The sequence below is a fragment of the Humulus lupulus genome, chromosome 7, assembly GCF_963169125.1.
Source record: "Humulus lupulus chromosome 7, drHumLupu1.1, whole genome shotgun sequence".
Taxonomy (NCBI): Eukaryota; Viridiplantae; Streptophyta; class Magnoliopsida; order Rosales; family Cannabaceae; genus Humulus; species Humulus lupulus.
The window spans coordinates 6,747,744-6,761,570 of record NC_084799.1 but is presented as its reverse complement, the minus strand read 5'-3'; the positions used below and the strand labels follow the sequence as shown (position 1 = coordinate 6,761,570).

Below are 13,827 nucleotides of genomic sequence, written 5' to 3'. Positions count from 1 at the left end.
CTAAGGCTATTGGTTTCAAATTAATGCTTTAAGAATAACAAATAAAGCCAAATCAAATGTTTCAAGTGATACATAATTATCATGTATAGTTTATAATGCTGATTTTCTAAACTCGAATCTTTACATTAGGATTAGATTGAATTAACAGATTCCTTGCAAATACTACTGAAGTGACATAATTTTGATTAAAATGGCTACATTTCAATTCATCATTCCATCAGCGGCGCACACGATATTATAAAACTAACAAAATTGGATTAAATTATATGTTGGGTTATATCAATCGTTGGGAAATTGGTTGAGAGCAATCAAATTTCTAATATATATATATATATTTAAATAAGATGCATTTACTAGCTTTAAGTAAATAATCGGTAAACTCGTAGAAGTTCCAAATTGTTAAGGAAAAAAATCAAATTTTGATTACATAGGCTCATTCAATTTTGTAAAAAAAAAAAATTTATATTGCATTTAAGACTAACATGGTAATAATAAAAAATAGGAAATATGAAAACAAATAAAGTAAACAAAAAAAATATTCTAGTGAATTTGATATTTTATGATGGGAGCCGTTCTTTGGAGACCATTTTTTACATCAATTTTAAATCATTTGATCAAATTAATCCAAGGGTACAAATTAAATTAGGGCATAATTAAACCATTTTGATTTATTTATTTATTTTGATAACCTTTCGAATGACTCTTAGAGCAACTCCACTGCATGTGGTTAAAGCAGTGACTTACTGACATGCTACATGAATGAATGATAGTTTAACATTGGAGAGAGGGATTGCTTTTCAAATTTGAAGCAGCCCAGGCAATGATTGCTATTTTTTTTTTTTTTTTTAAGTATGCATATCTATTCTATATAATAAGTGTGTAGATAAAAAAATTATTGGTTTTAACGATTTTTTATTTTTTTAATGTTAACTTTAATGAAATATTATTATATTTAACAGAATACTCTTATATCTAACGGTAGGTTGTAAATGCTTAAACTTAAATAAAATAAAATAAATAATTAAAAAATTAAAATAAGATATTTTTTAAATATTTTACAATGATAATTTTTTTTAAAATAATAAATAATTAAACAAATTAAAATATGATATTTTTTTAGATATTTTACAATGATAATTATTTAAAAATAATAAATAATTAAACAAATTAAAATATGATATTTTTGAGATATTTTACAATGATAATTATTTAAAAATAATAAAATTATTTTAAAAACTTAAATAAAATTTAATTAAACTTAAATTCACTTATTAGAATAATATCATATTAAATATATAATATAATCTACTGCCAATTAGTAACAAATTGATTTTTTTTTAAAAACTAGCAAGAAACTTAAATTTAAAATACATGTATAATATTTAATATTACATTAAACATATAATATATAATTGTCATATTCTAAATTCAAAAATTGAACAAACATAAACTTAAACAAAAATAAATTAATTATTTAATTAAAATATGATATTTATTTAAAATTTATATGACATTAATAGAAATTTAATAAAAATAATTAATAAATTCTATAAATAAAACTAAGCAAATGTGTATCTAGTATATTATATATGTATGTAAAATACAGCTAGCATACAATTATTATTACCGTTGATGTAAAAAAATGTCTAAATTATTACTGTTTTTATTATTATTAGCACACAATTTATTAAATTTTTTTCTTCTATAAATACTCATCTATTTCATTCAATTTTCACACCATTTCATACATTCTTCTTCCAAATTATCAATATCACAAAATTTCTTTTCTTACCAATGGATTCCTAAAATTCTCCATATACCAACACCCAAAATCCAAAATTTCAATATTCTCAAATTTTCAATATCCCACTACCTCAAGGAGAGAAAAGAAAATTATTTGTCCGATGCCAAGAAGCGGTACGCAAAGATGTTGAGCGAACATTCGGAGTACTTCAATCTCGTTTTGCTATTGTATGAGGACCAACACGTTTTTGGCAAAGAGATGTTCTCAAAGATATTATGTATGCATGCATCATATTGCACAACATTATTGTCGAGGATGAAAGAGATGCATTTGAGAGTTTGTTTGATTTTAATTATGATGATGACCCCGTCGACACCCTAATGGTTGAAGTATTGCATGAACCTATTTTTGACTTCTCGACAATGCTTCAAAGAAATGCTGAAATTCGTGATAGAAACATTCATCACAATCTTCAGGCGGACTTGGTAGAGCACGTATGGCCAAAATTTGGAAATCATTTTAATTAGTATTTTTTTAATTATGTTGGATTGATTAATTATGATTATGTCATTTTATAAGCTCCTTTAAATTTCGTCTAATTTAAATTTTATGTAATATTTATTTATATTAATATATGGATTTAAAAAATTTAGTGTGACAATATTTATAATTATAAAATAATATATTAAATATTAATGTGTGAGACCATAGTTGACAACTTTTGGGGTGTCTTAGCAGTAGAGCATTTTTATGAAAAAAGTTGCCAAAAATAATATGGATGAGAGAGAAAATAAAAAAAATTATATTTTGGGATGATTTGGACATGTTAAGCAACTAATGGGGTAGCCACTATTAGAGTTGCTCTTATAGGAGAAGTTAGGGCGTCAGAGCTTTCTAGTTTTCTTCTTAGAAGAAACTGATTTTGTTTGATTGGAAAGGATAACTACATAGTAAACAATAAGTTAATATGAAAGGGAAGTGAGTAATCAGTAATGTGGTAGTGAAACAAGATGAACAAGACTCTGTGGGGAAAGAATTTATGAAGATAGGCCAACCACTCATTCTCTAGATTAGTTTGCCTATGTTAATAAATTGTGCAATGCAATGTGTTTCACCAAAATTAAAGGAGTTTGATTTTGTATCGAATAATCATCAAAAGAAGAACTAGGTTAGTTTGGCCTCTGATGAAAGTCATAGTCAAAGGTGATGTGGACCAAGGAAATAAATAGTAAAGGCTTGTTTGGTATTGTTTTCTATTTTTTATTTTTAAAATTGTGTTATCAGAAATGAGAACAAAAAACTATTTTGGTAGTTTTCAAAAAACAAGAGGTGTTTGGTTAATGTTTTCTAAAAACAATTTTTTAGTTTTATTTTTTTTAAATCTTAAATAAAAAATTAACAAAGAGAAAAATATTTTAAAAGTTCGTAATAAATAATAAAATAAAATAATTTAAAAGAAAAAATGATGAAAAATAAGAAGTGAAAAAGTAAGGATTGAAAATTTGAGAACAACAGAAAATAATTTGAGAACAACAGAAAACAACTTTTTATTGTTTTCAAAATTTTCTGTTTTTTTGTAACTTTGTTTTTAAAAATTGTTTTCTGAAAACAATGTCAAACACCTTTACTGGTTTTCAAAAAACAGTTTTTAGCTTTTAAAAACAAAATACAGTTTTTTAGTTAAGGTGCCAAACACCCTCTAACTCTCTTACCTTATAATTTCTATCAATACTAGAATGAAGAATATTTAAAAGAATCTTGGATTGTTTTCTTACACTTTTTCTATTAAATTGTTGAGATAACCCTCACTAATTTGAGCATCAAAGTTCCTTTATACAAGTACCCCCACTCTAAATTCTATTTTTATTCCAGAGTTGATCATATTCTTTAGTCAATAATGTTTATAGAAAGAAGTTCAAAAATATAATATGAAAAAGAATAATCCATCAACACCAAGATACTTTCTAACACACATCCTCCATCCTATTTAAATGATGGAGATATTGAACCAACACTCTATCACCTCTAAAAAGAGATAGAGAACATCTAATTTTCAATGGCCATAACACACATTCACTATCCCATTCAAACAAAATAGACATCGACCACTCTATCTCCGCTAATTAAAGAGATAGAGAGCATCCACAAATAGCATCTAATTTTCAATCATGAACTCCCAAGTCTCTTAATTATTTTTGCAACTAATCTTAATGTTATATTATTTTATATAATTTTATGTTGGATTAAATTATGTGACAAATGTGATTTGTCACACTTTGTAACATATTATTGAGAGTCACAAAATTGGACATATGTCTGTATCCAAGTGTAACATATTTTGGAGTTATAAAAACAGCTACAAATTTGTAACTCATAAATATTATTCAATAATGTGTAGATTGAGAGTTACGTATTTGTGATTGAGTTTCATAAAGCCATATGTGATATGGTTGTTGAAGACATGTTTTTAACCCATATTAGGTGTATGGAGGTTACAAAATTGAGAAAAATATACAAACTTGAAACATTTTGAAGAAATATGCAAAATTGGGAGGCTGTTATTGCCTTTCCAGGCATGGCAGCCAAATTCTATTTTGTCATTTATTCAATTTGAACGATTTTAACATCCCAAGTAACTCTCAAATCTTTATTTTAAATTCATAAACGTCCAATTCAATATTGGTAACAACCAAAGAGTTAATGAAATTTGAAATTCAAAGGGTGTCTCAAAACTCTATAAATAAGAGTCTAATGCTCACTTGTAAGACACACAATTTTCTATCAACAAAACACTTGACTGAAAAATACACAAAAATACTTGATAATTTCATAGAGCTATTTCCAAACTTGAGAGTTCATTGCATAGAGAATATGGAGAAATAAGCTTTTAGACAAATATTTTGAACCTTGTTCAAGTTAGTGATTCACACAACTCAACACTTTAATTGTGTAAGTGTTACAATGTTATTGTTGTTTTTGCTTTGTTTTCTTTTCTTATTGTTTTTTTTTTATTCTTCATGTTCTTCTTTATTCTTTATATTTTTGTTTTGAGTTTGTAATCTTCTTTTTTTCTACTTCTTCTCACATCTATTTAATTGTATTTTTAACAATTGAGTTGTAACATTTATTTTAATCAAAATCTTATATATTGTATTTCTTGCTTAGATTTGTATTTTGGTTTCCATTTTCATTGAATAATATATTCACTAACAACTAATATTTTCTATCATAGGTAGAAACTAATTTTTATCTTTGTTAAGTTGTTGATGCTCACTTTTAATAAATCAATTAAAAATTCGATTGTCCATTATTATTATTATTTTTTTATAAAAAAGGGTAAGTTATTAGAATTTTACTTGTAAATCATATATAAAATTTAATATAGAATCTTGGCATAGTAAAATGTTAATAGTAAAAATGGCACATTTTCTATATATAGAAACTTGAGTTAGAAAGTAATCTTCCACCGTTAAACTGTCCAAGTGTCCATATATATTTTCTCTCATTGGCTTGAAAACTGAAATGACAATTATACGCTTCCTCTAAACAAAAAACGCTGGGTAAATCCGGAAAATAAAAATAAAACCAAAACTGTGGACGAGATAAACGGAGCTCAAACAGGTATTAATCACGTGATTTCAATTCTACCACCACAAACCTAAAGTCTCCACTAGAAATGGAATTGTACAGATTTAAATTCTCAATGCCCAATCAAAACCCAGTACTTCACGAAATTAAAATGGACTCGACTGCACTTGATTAGTGTTTAAAACTGGCCTCTATTTATATCCACCATACCCAATGCCCGTCAAGTCCCCCAAATTAGGGTTTTCGGTTCTTTCTCTTCCCTATTTTTTTTGGACCTCTGATCGAAAATCAACAAAACCCTTCTCCAAGATCTGATCATTTCACCATGACAGGGAAGGCGAAGCCGAAGAAGCACACAGCCAAGGAAATTGCCGCGAAGATCGATGCGGCAACCACCAACCGCGGAGGCGGAAAGGCTGGCATGGCCGATCGCATCGGCATCGAGAAAGGTGGTCACGCAAAGTACGAGTGTCCGCACTGCAAGACAACCGCACCTGATTTGAAATCGATGCAGATTCATCACGAGGCTCGACATCCGAAGCTCCCATACGAAGAGGAGAAGCTTGTAAATCGTCACGCCGCCCTTGCCGTTGAGACTTCTAAGGGTCGCCCCGGTATTCGTGGTAGTCTCAAGAAGTAAATTTGATTGTGGGTCTTATCTATAAATATATTGTGTCAAAAAAAGGGTATTCACTATATGGGTGTGGGTGCCGTAGGGTTCAGTTGTTTGGGCTATTGGGTCTCTCTTTGTTTGTTTCTCTGGTGTCTCTGTTTAGCCGGTACTAGTAATTGTTAAGAACAAAGGCCAAAAAGGGGTTTGGTTGAATCTTCCCCTTTTTGCAATTTATGGTCATCTTTCATGTATATTATAATCATTATCCTTTTCTATGAATATGACGATAAATTATCAGCCGGCTCATCTTATTATGCCATATCTTGTGTTTAATTGTACGTTGTTTTATTGTGATGCTGCTGATGAATTTTCAAAAACCATTGATTTGTGTTTTATCCAGATAGTAGCTTTGATTCTTATCTTACATATATGATTCAATTAACTTGTGTTTTTTGGTCTTTGGGTCTTTCTTTGATTTTCAGTTTGATCTTGTAACTTGTTCCTGTAGGACCAATAGGATTTTCAGATGTTTTGGAAGGTCGTTAAATTTCAAAATATAAATCTCCTATGTGATTATTGGTGTTCTAGTGAATCATGTAATGGTATCATAAGCTTGCATGAATTACATATAATTGGGGAACTAGTTGAGCATTAAACTGTTATATTTAACTAATATATGCTCTCATTGTTTGCTATAAGGTAGGATACATGATACATCACTGGATTAAAGAAACAGCAAAATCCAGCCAGGAAAATCTCTCGAATTTGACTAACGTTTCTGTTTATGAAATTGCTATATTTCATACTATGTATGTATTGATTTAATTGAAGGCAATCGACTTTAAAACTATGTTCCCTTCCCTAGGTGATTGGAGAGAGAGAGAGAGGAATGTTGAGGAGTGAGTAGAGTGACAATCACTTTAGGGTCGTTATTTGAAACGGTAAAGGTAAATGTTTAGTGCAAAGATTGAAGAGGTTAATATGATTGTATAGAAATTTGTATAGCAGTGTTCAGTTTGTTATGTAATATTTGGTTTTACGATAGCTGAACTGCTTGTATCATGTAAATGCTTTCATCATTTTTTTAGGAAGAATGGCAACTTGAGCAACAGAAATATATTGTAAACAAACATGCATGACCTGCAGATGCACTAGCAGGTACTTCATTCATGGTTGTGTTTTCCCTCAAATTTCATATTGATTGCCTGAAACTCTCTCCACACACTTTTTACTGTACATCCATTATTTGTGCCATGTTTTTTTATATAACATCCAAATCATTATCTATATATCGTTATATGCCGAGAATCGTCAATTTCCGCTTGTGTTAGATTAGAGCTTGATTCTTGATTGTTATTTGTGTTTCTTTTGGATTAATTTTCATTAGTTTCTCCCAAAGAGGATCTAGTTTCTAATATAAAATTTAAAAATTATTGTTTTTAAATACAAGTCAATCACACATATTCTATTTCTCTTTTATATTTTTTTTTAGTAATATAATTTTAGAATTTTTGTTTATTTTATTATATACCTATTATTGATATATTAATAATATATATATTTGTACTTGTTTTCCTTAGTGGATATGCTCACACTCACTAAAAAAAGTTATTTTATGGTTGAATATAAATTAACTTTTATATATATATATAAATGCTTACTACTGTCATTTTTTATATATTAATACTTACCACATTGATATATATATATATTTATATACTAATGACGTTTTTAAAGAGAGGAGAGTGATAGTTTTTAGAGTTGAAACTAATAAAAATATACAAACAAATGTTTATAAAGAGAGGAGAGTGATAGATTTTAGAGTTGAAACTAATAAAAATGTACAAACAAATGTTTACCACTGTTACAAGGATGGTGAGTACATTACCAAGTGACATCTATATCCAAAATATATTCTTTTATTTTGATAACATTCTTATAAGGTGTTTCCAAAGTATATGTTGAAAGTAGACCATGTTGACTACCAAGATTCAAATAGGTCTCCTTGATAGCCAACATGGTCTATTTTTAACATACGCTTTGGAAACACCTTATAAGGATGTTATGCTCACCATCCTTATAGTAGTGGTAAGCATTTGTACGTATATCTTCATCAATTTTAACTCTGAAAACTATCATTGTCCTCTCTTTAAAAGTTTCATCAATAAACAACATCTCTCTCACTCCTTCGCGGTTATGGAGGATAACATCCAACTCCAAAGCTCATTGTCATGTTGCTCCCAATTGAAGTATTCTAGGTTGACATTACTAACACCTTCATTTTCATCATTTAGAAACTTTGTTGAACAAAGTTCATGGTTAGGCAGTGAGGTTATTAGGCAATGTCAGAGGTTGCTGGGGATTGTTAGCAGTAGGTACAAATGCACTAGCAGGTACTTCATTCAAGGTTGTGTTTTCCCTCATATTTTATAATTAGATTGCCTAAAACTCTCTCCACACACTTCTTTACTATACATAACTTGTGCATTGTTTTTTTTTTTTATAACATCCTTATCATTATCTATATATATCGTTATATGCCGAGGATCATCAATTTACGCTTGGGTTCAGATTAGAGTTTGATTCTTGATTACTATTTGTGTTTCTTCTAGATTAATTTTCATTAGTTTCTCCCTAAGAGGATCTAGTTTTTAATATAAAATTTAAAAATTATTATTTTTAAATACAAGTCAATCACACATATTCAATTTTTCCTTTATATTTTTTTTGGAAATATAATTTTAGAATTTTTACTTATTTTATTATATACCTATTATTGATATATTAATAATATATATATTTGTACTTGCTTTCCTAAGTTTAAGCGACATTAGGTCGATATGCTAATACTAAATAAAAAGAATCATTTCATGGTTGAATATAAATCAACTTTCATATATATATATATATATATAAATGCTTACTACTGTCAATTTTTATATACTAATATTTACCACGTTTATATATATACTAATGAAGTTTTTAAAAAGAGGAGAGTGATAGTTTTTAGAGTTGAAACTAATAAAAATATACCAACAGATGTTTACCACTGTTATAAGGATGGTGAGTACCTTACCAAGTGACATCTATATCCAAAATATATTCTTTTATTTTGATAACATTCTTGTAAGGTGTTCCCAAAGCATATGTTGAAAGTAGACCATGTTGACTACCAAGATTCAAATAGGTCTCCTTGATAGCCAACATGGTCTATTTTTAACATACGCTTTGGAAACACCTTATAAGGATGTTATGCTCACCATCCTTACAGTAGTGGTAAGCATTTGTACGTATATCTTCATCAATTTTAACTCTGAAAACTATCATTGTCCTCTCTTTCAAAGTTTCATCAATAAACAACATCTCTCTCACTCCTTCGCGGTTATGGAGGATAACATCCAACTCCGAAGCTCATTGTCAAGTTGCTCCCAATTCAAGTATTCTTGGTTGACATTACTAACACCTTCATTTTCATCATTTAGAAAATTTGTTGGACAAAGTTCATGGTTAGGAAGTGAGGTTATTAGGCAATGTCAAAGGTTGCTCGGGATTGTTAACAGTAGGTACAGATGCACTAGCAGGTACTTCATTCAAGGTTGTGTTTTCCCTCATATTTTATAATTATATTGCCTGAAACTCTCTCCACACACTTCTTTACTATACATTCATAACTTGTGCATTGTTTTTTTTTTATAACATCCTTATCATTATCTATATATATCGTTATATGCCGGGGATCATCAATTTACGCTTGGGTTCAGATTAGAGTTTGATTCTTGATTACTATTTGTGTTTCTTCTAGATTAATTTTCATTAGTTTCTCCACAAGAGGATCTAGTTTTTAATATAAAATTTAAAAATTATTATTTTTAAATACAAGTCAATCACACATATTCAATTTTTCCATTATATTTTTTTGGAAATATAATTTTAGAATTTTTACTTATTTTATTATATACCTATTATTGATATATTAATAATATATATATTTGTACTTGTTTTCCTAAGTTTAAGCGACATTAGGTCTATATGCTAATACTAAATAAAAAGAATCATTTCATGTTGAGTATAAATCAACTTTCATATATATATATATAAATGCTTGCTACTGTCAATTTTTATATACTAATATTTACCACGTTTATATATATACTAATGAAGTTTTTAAAGAGAGGAGAGTGATAGTTTTTAGAGTTGAAACTAATAAAAATATACCAACAGATGTTTACCACTGTTATAAGGATGGTGAGTACCTTACCAAGTGACATCTATATCCAAAATATATTCTTTTATTTTGATAACATTCTTGTAAGGTGTTCCCAAAGCATATGTTGAAAGTAGACCATGTTGACTACCAAGATTCAAATAGGTCTCCTTGATAGCCAACATGGTCTATTTTTAACATACGCTTTGGAAACACCTTATAAGGATGTTATGCTCACCATCCTTACAGGAGTGGTAAGCATTTGTACGTATATCTTCATCAATTTTAACTCTGAAAACTATCATTGTCCTCCCTTTAAAAGTTTCATCAGTAAACAACACCTCTCTCACTCCTTCGCAGTTATGGAGGATAACATCCAACTCCGAAGCTCATTGTCATGTTGCTCCCAATTGAAGTATTCTAGGTTGACATTACTAACACCTTCATTTTCATCATTCAGAAACTTTGTAGAACAAAGTTCATGGTTAGGCAGTGAGGTTATTAGGCAATGTCAGAGGTTGCTGGGGATTGTTAGCAGTAGGTACAGATGCACTAGTAGGTACTTCATTCAACGTTGAGTTTTCCCTCATATTTTATAATTGGATTGTCTGAAACTGTCTCCACACAGTTCTTTACAATACATCCATCACTTGTGCATTGTTTTTATTTTTATTTTGATAACATCCATATCATTATCTATATATATCGTTATATGTCGAGGATCATCAATTTACGCTTGGGTTCAAATTAGAGTTTGATTCTTGATTACTATTTGTGTTTCTTCTGGATTAATTTTCATTAGTTTCTCTCTACGAGGATCTAGTTTCTAATAAAAAGTTTAAAAATTATTATTTTTAAAAACAAGTCAATCACACATATTCTATTTCTCCTTTATATTTTTTTGCTAATATAATTTTAGAATTTTTACTTATTTTATTATATACCTATTATTGATAAATTAATAATATATATATATATATATATATATATATTGTACTTGTTTTCCTTAGTTTAAGCGACATTAGGTCGATATGTTCACACTAAATTAAAAGAATCATTTCATGGTTGAATATAAATCAACTTTCATATATATAAATGCTTAGTACTATCATTTTTTATATAATAATGCTTACCACGTTCATATATATATATATACTAATGAAGTTTTTAAAGAGAGGAGAGTGATATATTTTAGAGTTGAAACTGATAAAAATATACCAACAGATGTTTACCACTGTTATAAGGATGGTGAGTACCTTACCAAGTGACATCCATATCCAACATATATTCTTTTATTTTGATAACATTCTTATAAGGTGTTCCCAAAGCATATGTTGAAAGTAGACCATGTTGACTACCAAGATTCAAATAGGTCTCCTTGATAGCCAACATGGTCTATTTTTAACATACGCTTTGGAAACACCTTATAAGGATGTTATGCTCACCATCCTTACAGCAGTGGTAAGCATTTGTACGTATATCTTCATCACTTTTAACTCTGAAAACTATCAGTGTCCTCTCTTTAAAAGTTTCATCAATAAAAAACACCTCTCTCACTCCTTCGCGGTTATGGAGGGTAACATCCAACTCCGATGCTCATTGTCATGTTGCTCCCAATTCAAGTATTCTTGGTTGACATTACTAACACCTTCATTTTCATTATTTAGAAACTTTGTTGAACAAAGTTCATAGTTAGGCAGTGAGGTTATTAGGCAATGTCAAAGGTTGCTGGGGATTGTTAGCAGTAGGTACAAATGCACTAGCAGGTACTTCATTCAAGGTTGTGTTTTCCCTCATATTTTATAATTGGATTGCCTGAAACTGTCTCCACACAGTTCTTTACAATACATCCATCACTTGTGCATTGTTTTTTTTTTTATAACATCCATATCATTGTCTATATATATATATATCGTTATATGCCGAGGATCATCAATTTACGCTTGGGTTCAGATTAGAGTTTGGTTCTTAATTACTATTTGTGTTTCTTCTGGATTAATTTTCATTTGTTTCTCCCAAAGAGGATCTAGTTTCTAATATAAAATTTAAAAATTATTGTTTTTAAATACAAGTCAATCACACATATTCTATTTCTCCTTTATATTTTTTTTTAGTAATATAATTTTAGAATTTTTGCTTATTTTATTATATACCTATTATTGATATATTAATAATATATATATTTGTACTTGTTTTCCTTAGTTTAAGCGCTATTAGGTGGATATGCTCACACTAACCAAAAAAAATTATTTTATGGTTGAATATAAATCAACTTTTATATATATATATATATAAATGCTTACTACTGTCATTTTTTATATATTAATACTTACCACGTTGATATATATATATATTTATATACTAATGACGTTTTTAAAGAGAGGAGAGTGATAGTTTTTAGAGTTGAAACTAATAAAAATATACAAACAAATGTTTATAAAGAGAGGAGAGTGATAGATTTTAGAGTTGAAACTAATAAAAATATACGAACAAATGTTTACCACTGTTACAAGGATGGTGAGTACCTTACCAAGTGACATCTATATCCAAAATATATTCTTTTATTTTGATAACATTCTTGTAAGGTGTTCCCAAAGCATATGTTGAAAGTAGACCATGTTGACTACCAAGATTCAAATAGGTCTCCTTGATAGCCAACATGGTCTATTTTTAACATACGCTTTGGAAACACCTTATAAGGATGTTATGCTCACCATCCTTACAGGAGTGGTAAGCATTTGTACGTATATCTTCATCAATTTTAACTCTGAAAACTATCATTGTCCTCCCTTTAAAAGTTTCATCAGTAAACAACACCTCTCTCACTCCTTCGCAGTTATGGAGGATAACATCCAACTCCGAAGCTCATTGTCATGTTGCTCCCAATTGAAGTATTCTTGGTTGACATTACTAACACCTTCATTTTCATCATTCAGAAACTTTGTAGAACAAAGTTCATGGTTAGGCAGTGAGGTTATTAGGCAATGTCAGAGGTTGCTGGGGATTGTTAGCAGTAGGTACAGATGCACTAGTAGGTACTTCATTCAACGTTGAGTTTTCCCTCATATTTTATTATTGGATTGTCTGAAACTGTCTCCACACAGTTCTTTACAATACATCCATCACTTGTGCATTGGTTTTTTTTTTTGATAATATCCATATCATTATCTATATATATCGTTATATGCCGAGGATCATCATTTTATGCTTGGGTTCAGATTAGAGTTTGATTCTTGATTACTATTTGTGTTTCTTCTGGATTAATTTTCATTAGTTTCTCTCTATGAGGATCTAGTTTCTAATAAAAAATTTAAAAATTATTATTTTTAAATACAAGTCTATCACACATATTCTATTTCTCCTTTATATTTTTTTGCTAATATAATTTTAGAATTTTTACTTATTTTATTATATACCTATTATTGATAAATTAATAATATATATATATATTTGTACTTGTTTTCCTTAGTTTAAGCGACATTAGGTCGATATGCTCACACTAAATTAAAAGAATCATTTCATGGTTGAATATAAATCAACTTTCATATATATAAATGCTTAGTACTGTCATTTTTTATATAATAATGCTTACCACGTTCATATATATATATATATACTAATGAAGTTTTTAAAGAGAGGAGAGTGATAGATTTTAGAGTTGAAACTGATAAAAATATA

The 13,827-nt window shown here is 28.7% G+C and overlaps 1 protein-coding gene across 1 annotated transcript; it reads left to right on the top strand.

Annotated features, from left to right (window-relative positions):
- Positions 1 to 5,401: 5,401 nt before the first annotated feature.
- On the top strand, positions 5,402 to 6,264 carry LOC133790511 (protein METHYLENE BLUE SENSITIVITY 1-like). The gene has a single exon (XM_062228169.1). It carries the CDS (start codon positions 5,658 to 5,660, stop codon positions 5,970 to 5,972), a length of 315 nt encoding a protein of 104 aa, XP_062084153.1. The 5' UTR covers positions 5,402 to 5,657; the 3' UTR covers positions 5,973 to 6,264.
- The last annotated feature ends 7,563 nt before the right edge of the window (positions 6,265 to 13,827 follow it).